Here is a 9,913-nt window from a genome sequence, read left to right as displayed (position 1 = left end):
TTTCTAAACAAATTATGATTTATTTACCACCATAATAGAGCATCACATAAAAGAAAATATTGCAGATATCATCACACCAGTGGCTTTGGTAGGGTAAACATTTGGCCTCATTATCCAGAGCCAGTTTGTCTTTAGGAAACAATGGAAAACCTTTCACTTCAGAAAATCCTTTTCACCATAGGAATAACACAACATTCATTGCTTTATTTAAATAAAATAATAAAAGGATCCCTAGACAAGGCTCCATGCAGCCTGACCCATTCATAAAGTCACATAGTCACAGAGTTCAAGTTAAGAAGGGACCACCAGATCATCCAGTCTGCACACCCACACACTACACCCAACAAGTGAAACGAGACCAAAGTAAATGAGACCCACAGGAGACCAGATGGTTCTGTGCCACAGGCAGAGAATAGGAGGAACTGAGGGCACCAGTGCCTGACCCCGCAATGGCAGGGAGATGATTAAGTGAGATAGACCCAGATAATCCTGGCAAGTGACCCGCACCCCACACACTTCAGAGGAAGGACAACTCCCCCCCCCCCCCGCACCAAAGACAACACCAATCTGAGCAGGGGGAAAATTCCTTCCCAACCCCACAAATGGTGATGAATTAGACCTTGAGCATGTAAGCAAGAAACAGCCAGCAAAGCACCTGAGAGAGAGAGAATGGCTGAAAATGCAGAGCCCTGGCACATGCCACCCAATGTCCCATCTCCAGGCATGGCCATCCCCAATGCTTCAGTGGAAGGAGATAAAAAACCCACCCAGAATGCACTGGGGAGGGGGGATGCCTTCCTGACCCCTGCCAGTGGCCAGATGAAACCCTGAAGCATGAGTTTTAGGAACATAAGACATAAAGCAAAAGTAAGCCCTGCCCCCCAACCATCATAAGGAATCCCATCATACAATCACATTCATAAAATTTGTCCAGCTCTTTCTTAAAACTAATTAAGTTTTTTGCCCCACAACTCCTATTGGGAGGCTGCTCCAGAAACTGCACCCCCTCTAATAGTTGGAAACCTTCCTGTAATTTCTAGCCAGTATCTGGATCTCTCACACTCCCAAATGTACACTCGATCCAGGCTAACACAGTGTGGCTTCTTGTCCCCATCTAGTGGGTAGACCACATATGTCAGTTTATGAGCCTAGAAGGCTTTGTCCTTCAGTGCAGGCTCATGCTTGAAACTCTGAAAGCCCTGGGTTCAAATCTCTGCAAATTATCTGTGAAGGGACATTGTTATAGTGTTACACATAGAAGCACACAAAATAGACGCTTCCCTCCCTCTGCACACACAACTACTCCACATATACGCAAACGTGACAAAACACACTAGTGTAGAGTCCAGATTTGCTCCAGTGTAACTGAGATCAGAATACAGCTCTAAAGGCTCAGCTGCAAAGTGAGAAGGCTGCAGTAACTGAAAGAAATGTGGCCACTCTGCAATAAATATACATGTCAAACCCCAATTAGTATAAGTTGGCCTAGCTCCAATAAAGTCAATAGGCCTGATCCCCAAATGCCGTACATTGGTTTAGCTCCATCCAAGTCAACATTGATTTAATGAGGATCCACCCCAAATGTCTATCACATACACCAGTTTAACACCAGTCTGACTCCTTTGGTTCCAATGAAGCCATTCCTGATTTATACACACAAAGGCAAGAAAATCCTTATCCTTGTTTTTAGTGGCCATGAATCAGGTACAAATGGCCAAGGAGTCTACCAGGTATTGTTTTGGCAGAGAATGAAAGTCTGATTCTTCTCACATGCAGAGTGTACACCAATTTAACTCCACAACTGGGCCAGATCTTCTGCTGGTGTAAATCAGCCCAGCTGCATTAACATCAGTGGAGTTAATCTGGCTTTGCAACAGTGCAGCTGAGATCAAAATCTGACCTGTGTGAGTGTAAGCTGTCATGGATATAATTGACTTTAATGAAGAGGGAAAGTGAGGGAACGTTTATTGTGGAAAGGCAGAAAATTAATTATTGGTGAATAACTTCCACCCAGTCAGTCTCCTCAGGGCACCTTTGATTTCCTTGTTCCTCATGCTGTAGATGATTGGATTCATCACTGGTGGCACCATGGAATAGAGAACAGCCACCACAAGATCCAGAGTAGATGGGGAACTGGAGGTGGGTTTCAGGTAAGCAAAGAAGCCAGTGAAAATAAACAAGGAAACCACAATGAGGTGAGGAAAGCAGGTGGATAGGGCTTTATGCTGGCCCTGCTCAGAGGGGATTCTGAGCACTAATTTGAAGATCTGAACATATGACACAATGATAAAAACAAAGAAGCCTAAGACTAAACATATACTAAAGACAAGAACCCTAACTTCTCTCAAATATGAGTCAGAGCAGGTGAGCTTGAGTAGCTGGGGGATTTCACAGAAGAACTGATCCACTATGTTGCCATTACAGAAGGTCAATGCAAACACATTTCCAGTATGTAGCACAGAGTAGAGAATCCCACTGATCCAGGCACTGGCTGCAAGTTGGACACAAGCTCTGCTGTTCATCATTGCCTCATAGTACAGTGGTTGGCAGATGGCGACATATCGGTCATACGCCATGACGATGAGAAGGGAAAAATCTGCTGTCAGGAAGGAGAGAAGGAAAAAGACTTGGGCAACACATCCAGCATAGGAAATGGACTTGGTGTTCATGAGGGAGTTGGCCATGGATTTGGGGACAGTGACAGAGATGGAGCCAAGGTCTACGACGGAGAGATTCATCAGGAAGAAGTACATGGGGGTGTGAAGGTGGTGGTCGAAGGCTATGGCCATGAAGATAAGAAGATTCCCCACCAGGGCTGCCAGGTAAATCACTAGAAACACCAGAACGTGCAAAATCTGCAGCTCCCAAATGTCAGAGAATCCCAGGAGAAGGAACTCGGTCACAGTGGTTCGGTTGGACATTTTCTTTCTCAGGACATCGTGTGATGGCTGTGGAGGGAAGGACAAGAGCAAGGGCCAGGATTAGATCAGTTAAATAACTCCTTTTGTGAAAACCACCTTAATTTCCTTGAGTTTGACCGTTAGCTTGTGAAGATTGGTGTAATATGGGAATGAGGATGGGGAAAACACCCCACTCACTCCAGTGGTGTTACTCCTGATTCACACTGGGGTGATGGAGAAGAGAATTAGGACCAATTGCTTTTGAGTAGGGCTGTCAATTAATTGCAGTTAACTCAAGCAATAAACTCAAAACCAATTAACTTGATTAAATTAATCGGATTAATTGTGGTTTTAATCGTACTGTTAAACCATAATAGAATACCAATTTAAATTTATTATAAATGTTTTTGGATGTTTTTCTACATTTTCAAATATATTGATTTCAATTAGAATGCAGAATACAAAGTGTACAGAAGTCACTTTATATTATTATTTTTGATTACAAACATTTGCTTACTTCTTTAACTTGCTGGCAAGAATACTGTGGGAAACTGAATCAAAAGCTTTGCTAAAGTCAAGATACAATTCAAATCTTTTCTCATCATCAGTCAGCCTTTTGTTTATTTTTTTACAGTGCAAATCTTTGTAATCAAAAATAATAATATAAAGTGACTTCTGTACACTTTGTATTCTGCATTCTAATTGAAATCAATATATTTGAAAATGTAGAAAAACATCCCAAAATATTCTAAATAAATTTCAATTGCATTCTATTATTGTTTGACAGTGCAATTAAAACTGCGATTAATTGTGATTATTTTTTTTAATCATTTGACAGCCCTACTTTTGAGGTACATGTATAACTTTGCCACCCAGAGGTGGACGAGCTCTGGATAACGGTATATAAATGTCACTATCCTCAGTTTACTGAAGGGAATCGGGGGCCTGGTTGGCCAGATTCTGCTGTCAGGGGCACTGCTGTGAATGTGGAGTAATTTCACTGCATGCCATGGAATTACTCCCCATTTAAACTGCTCTAAACGGGAGCAGCATCTAGCATGGAGGTGACCGAGCCCAGTCATAATTACACAGTGAACTCTAGTGAGGAATACAGCCCATGGGTCCTGACACCCCATCCCCCGTTCTAGCCGGGGTTCCACTCTCACTGTGAGACAGACATTACAGCTCCCCTCCTGATTCTCTAACCACTCAACTAAATTCCCTCCCAGAGCCTGGAAGAGAACCCTGGAGTCCTGACTCCCAGTTTGCTCCCTGCTCTAACCCACAAGCCAAGAGTTCTGGATCTGCCCACTGAGCTCAACTCCATCCCAGAGCTGGGAACACAACTGAGGTGGCTGGACTCCCAGTCCTCTCCTCTAATCACTACCTTTGACTGCATCTCAGCCTCTCTCTGGCCAATGACTCTCCATGGCCATCAGGAATGACTGCGGCGAGTGACAATGGAGAGTCATTGGGACAGGGAATTCTCCAGCGTGGTAATTGGCGCACTCATCTTGTGTCTGGCACAGCCAAGTTCAAGTCCCTGCTCCAGTGACTACTTAATTATTGATACAAAATGGAGCTGCCTCAACAGGAGAGAATGAGAAAAGTACCTCTCTAGGTAACCCATTACCGTGCTTCACCACCCTCCCAGTGAAATACTGTTTCCTAATATCCAACCTGGACCTCCCCCACTGCAACTTGAGACCACTGCTCCTTGCTCTGTCTTCTGCCACCACTGAGAACAGCTGAGCTCCATCCTCTTTGGAAGCCCCCTTCAGGTAGTTGAAGGCTGCTATCAAATCCCCCCTCACGCTTCTCTTTTGCAGACTAAATAACCATCAGCATCTCCTCATAAGTCATGTGCCCCAGCCTCCTAATAATTTTTGTTGCCCTCCGCTGGACTCTCTCCAATTTGTCCACATCCCTTATGTAGTGGGGGGACCACAACTGGATGCAATATTCCAGGTGTGGCCTCACCAGTGTTGAATAGAGGAGAATAATCACTTCCCTCGATCTGCTGGCAATGCTCCTACTAATGCAGCCCAGTATGCCATTGGCCTTCTTGGCAACAAGGGCACACTGATGACTCATATCCAGCTTTCTGATCCACTGTAATCCCCTGTTCCTTTTCTGCAGAACTACTGCTTAGCCAGTCAGTCCCCAATCTGTAGCAATGTAAGGGATTCTTCCTTCCTAAGTACAGGACTCTGCACTTGTCCATGTTGAACCTCATCAGATTTCTTTTGGCCCAATCCTCCAACTTGTCTAGGTCATTCTGGACCCTATCCCTACCCTCCAGTGTATCTACCTCTCCCTGCAGCTGAGTGTCATCTGCGAACTTGCGGACGGTCAAATTCATCCCATCATCCAGATCATTAATAAAGATGATTAACTAAACCAGCCCCAGGACCAACCCCTGGGGCACTCCAATTGATACCAGCTGCCAACTAGACTTTAAGCCATTAGTCACTACCCACTCAGCCTGACAACCTAGCCAGCTTTCTATCCACCTTTTAGTCCATTCACTAATCCATACTTCTTTAATTTGCTGGCAAGAATACTGTGGAAGACCATATCAAAAGCTTTGCTAAAGTCAAGATACAATTCAAATCCCTGCTCATCATCAATCAGAAGGAAGGTTTGAACCTGGGTCTGTCACATGCCAGCTTATTACCCTAACCACTCAGCTTCAAGTTATGGGGGGAAGGGGTGCCTGTCCTTATGAGAGACAGAAATGGGACTCAGTAGTTCTGGTTCCTCTCTGCCTGCTCTCTACACTGGAGTGAACTTCCTCCCAAATCCACAAATAGAACCCAGGACTCCTGGCTCTCAGTCCCTACAACTCTAACCCACTAGACCCCATACCCTTCCCAGAGCTGCGGATAGAAACCAGGAATCCTGGATCCCAGCCCTGCTGCTCTAACCCACTAGACTCAACTCCCCTTGCAGCAATCTAATAGTCAGAAGTAACAATAAACATGGAAAAAAGAAAGAGGAGTACTTGTGGCCCCTTAGAGACTAACAAATTTATTTGAGCATAAGCTTTCGTGGGCTAAAACCCACTTCATCGGATACATGCAGTGGAAAATACAGTAGGAAGATATATATATATATATACACAGAGAACATGAAAAAATGGGTGTTGCCATGTCCACTATAATGAGAGTGATCAGTTAAGGTGACAAGTATCAGACGGGTAGCCATGTTGGTCTGGATCTATAAAAGCGGCAAAGAGTCCTGTGGTGCCTTATAGACTGACAGACGTATTGGAGCTTAAGCTTTCGTGGGTGAATACCAACTTTGTCGGATACATGTCAGTTAAGGTGAGTTATTATCAGCAGGAGAAAAAAAACCTTTTGTAGTGATAATCAGGATGGCCCATTTCCAACAGTTGACAATGAACATAGAGATAGAGAAAGAGAGGGAGAACTAGACACAAACTGACGGATAGATAGATAGATAGATAGATAGATAGATAGATAGATAGATAGATAGATAGATAGATAGATAGATGTAACAACAAACTAACAGAGAGACACAAGTTAGAAAAGAACAGATACAGAGAGTGAGAGAGAAACACAGAACTAACACAAGCTAAAGGTAGATAGAGAAGTAAAAACAAACTAATTGAGAGAGAAAAGTACAAACAGACAGACAGACAGCAATAACAACAAACTAATGTATAAATAGAGAAAAGTAACAGTGAGCTGATAGTGTTTGTCACATTTTTTTGACAATTTTAATGTAAACTTCTCAGTTCATTCTAAAAAATATTTGTGTCAATTTGATCAATTCCCCCACTCCCAATAGGAGGAAACTGTGGCATGGATATTCTGCCCTCTCTTTCCTAAGGTAAGTGCTTTGGATTACCTCAGTTTCCCATGCCCAAATCGAGCTAAGAGTGAAACTCTGAAAAAAAATACATATTGTCATTTACAATTTTGTCCTTAAAGAGCCACTCTGTAATCCCCAAATATATTTCATTGCAAGAACAAACTTACAGTGCCGGTCTGTGTGGAATCCATCAGACTGAGATGTCTTTTCTCCTCGAGCTACAGACTGCAATTGGTTGCCCCTCTCTCTCCAGCCCCATACACACCGCTCTATCAATCTCTCTGTCTAATGCTCCTATCACTATATTATGAGAGGACATTCCCCCACTGCACTGAGCCTGAGCTGCTGGAAATACATTGAGATCTGTGCTGTCTGCAGATGAGCTCTGTGTCAAAAAAGATTGGTGCTGTGGGAAGGTGATTTATCCATGTCTGTTTTCTAAGGCCTGTGGGACTCATTCCCTGGAGCCCTCAATAGCCCAAAAGCAACAGTACATTTCTCTTGCCCTCTACTTCTCTGTAGAGTTTCCAGAAACTAAAATAATCATGATTACAATTAGGCAGCAGGGTCTAGAGGAAAGTTGTGAGGCAAACACTGACCTGCTGTGTTACCCGGGGAAAGTCATTCCCTGGGGCTGTCTTTTCCCTCCCATCCTTTGCCTGTCTTTTCTACTCTAAGCTCGTTCAGGTGGAGTCTTTGTTGTACCTAATGAAATGGGCCTCTGACATCAGATGCAACTATCAGATAATTAATTAATTATTAAAAAGCTAAAGGCCAAGGTGTCCTGAGATTTGATCCCAACTATTCCTCTGACTGTTCAGTCACTTCACAGCTCCGTTTCTCAGTTTGTCATCCATCAAATGGGGATAATAATTACAACTTGGAGGATAATTCATAATGAATAGCCATGCTCAAAAATATCTTCCTGGCAAAATAGATTTTTGAAGAAAAATTGCTTGTCATTGAAAATAATTTTGGTGTGGAAAAAAATTCATTTTGGACTCATTTTTCTATGGGTTTTTGTTTGTCGGTGTGGGGAAGCTGTTTTTGGTTTTCTTTTTATGAAAACCTGGAGATGGAAACCTTTTCTTGGGGAAAAAGTTTTCAATATCAGAAATCTTTTCTCCAAACTAGAAAATATGCACCATAAAGTGGCATTTTTACTAGAGAAAATTTTTGAAAACCAAACACTTTTCAGTCTCCAGTTTCATTTTTTTGCCCAGCCCCCATCCAAAAGCAATATTATGGGATGTTTCTAATGAAAACAAAGCAATGACATTTCTCAGAAAAATACAATTTTCATTTTTGACCAGCTTTAATAATGAATAATTAAAACTAAATTAAATGCATTTGAGTTGATATGGGTGCAACATTCATTGGAATTTTACTTGACAACATCTGCTTGTTATAGATCAGAGGAACTGTCTAATTGAGTCAGACCTTTGGACCATCTAGTCCAGGATCCTGTCCCTGGCAGTGGCTAGTACCACCTGATTCAGAGGAAGGTCTAAGGTGCCCCATAGAGGACAATTCTTGAATAATCTGCCCATGGTGGAGTCTCACCGTCATCAGCTAATGAATGGATCTATGGTGTGAGGAAGGCGAGTTTCTATCCTTCAGAGAGTTTTATCTACTCTAAAGTAACTGCATGCGCACATTATCCATATAGACTGGAATGTTTGAAGGTACCTACTGGATTTGCATGCCTAAATCCAGTTTGCTTTCAATAGGAGTGCCCAGCTCCATTAATCCCCTTTGAAAATCTCGCCTAGTTTATTATTAATTACTTATTTCATAGATTCTCCATCACTGAGAACTTTCAAATCAAGATTGGATGTTTTTCTAAAGGATCTGCTCTAGGTATTATTTTGGGGACATTCTCTGGGCTGGGTTGTACAGGGGGTCAGACTAGAAGGTCACAATAGTCTTTTCTGGCCTTGGAATCTATTAATCTAATTTGAACTCCCCCAAGAATGGGAACAAAGTGTCTCCAAAAAACTCACAAAAATGGTAGTTCTTTTAAATTGTTAAATTTCTATGAATTATGTAAAGAAAGTTTGAATTGTTTTAAGGGAGTAAGATGATTCTGACCCCCCCCCCCCGCCGTGTTTTTGACCAGCTCTAGTAAAATTAATTCCGGGAGATATTAGCTGAATTAGGCCACACCTCAGAGTAACACATCTCCACCTCTCTCAGTGACGTAGGCTACAGCTTTGTACATGTCATAATATCTCCTGGGGACAGATTTCTGTCCAGGACTCTACAACAATCAAACATTAAACCAGTTCCTTGACAATCCCAGTTTTGTGCTCATGGTGGGGCCAGCATGACCAGTGATGGAATTTTCGAGGTTGCCTATAGATATTTGGCCATCAAATTCCAGTTAGTTTTAATGAGGATTTGCTTTTTCTTTGGGTCTCTGAACTTTTGTATGCCAGATCCCTCTGGTCACTTTGAAAACCTCAGCCTAGGAATCTAGCCAATGTTGTGGGAACAACAATGCAGTGAATGAAGCTCCAGGTTTACATACCTCACTTGGTGTCTGTGTAAAAGGGTCTCCCCAGGAATTTGGAACTAAAGCTAGTTTTTGGTGCCCAGCTCGAGATGACTGAGGCCTTTCAGAGCGATCGGGAGACAGAGTCATGTGATGTAGAGCCAGACAGAGTGAGAAGTGGGTTGCAAGACAGCAAGGATGTGCCTCCAGCTGAGCCCATGAGGTGCCCAGAGATAATCAGGAGGCCCCTGGGTTCAGAGGCCAAACCTGCTAATGGGTTGGCTAAAACCTGCTCCAAAACACAAGTGTCTGAACCTGCTGAGAAAGTGAGGTGAGCACTGTCAAGAGAGGGAAACAGGTCACGAATCAGAGTGGGGACTAGTGGTTAGAAAATAGAGGGGACGTGAGTCAGGACTCCTGGGTTTCTGTCCCAGCTCTGGAGGGAGGGGAGTAGGGTTAGTGGTTAAAGCAAGGGGGCTGGAAGTCTGGACTCTTGGGTTCCAGTCGTTACTGCCTTTGAATCTCTGTGTAACCTTGTGCAAGTGACTTCTGCTGCTCTCCATGCCTCAGTGTCCCCATCTATTAAATGGGGCTTATCAGACTCGCTCCTTTTGGAGTCAATAGTGCTGGATCCCCAGCTGTTGTGAATCAGCCATAGCTTCCTTGGAGCAAATGGTGCCAG

At 43.2% G+C, this 9,913-nt stretch overlaps 1 protein-coding gene and 1 pseudogene across 2 annotated transcripts in view; both read right to left on the bottom strand.

Annotated features, from left to right (window-relative positions):
* The window catches only part of LOC311530215 (olfactory receptor 14I1-like), a gene marked incomplete at both ends in the record, with an annotated part of 28,380 nt that extends 25,459 nt beyond the window's left edge, over positions 1-2,921 (bottom strand). The window contains one exon of the mRNA XM_084646684.1: positions 2,232-2,921. Within this exon, the coding sequence (XP_084502810.1) occupies positions 2,232-2,921 (690 nt within the window). The remainder of the gene's footprint in view (positions 1-2,231) is intronic.
* LOC311530619 (olfactory receptor 5AP2-like) overlaps positions 1-9,913 on the bottom strand; it is a 404,829-nt pseudogene that overhangs the window by 166,473 nt on the left and 228,443 nt on the right. The window lies entirely within an intron of this gene.

Source organism: Lepidochelys olivacea (assembly GCF_965140295.1).
Source record: "Lepidochelys olivacea isolate rLepOli2 genome assembly, chromosome: 14".
Lineage (NCBI taxonomy): Eukaryota > Metazoa > Chordata > Testudines > Cheloniidae > Lepidochelys > Lepidochelys olivacea.
The sequence above is the reverse complement of the archived record's forward strand: the minus strand, read 5'-3'. Positions and strand labels throughout refer to the sequence as shown.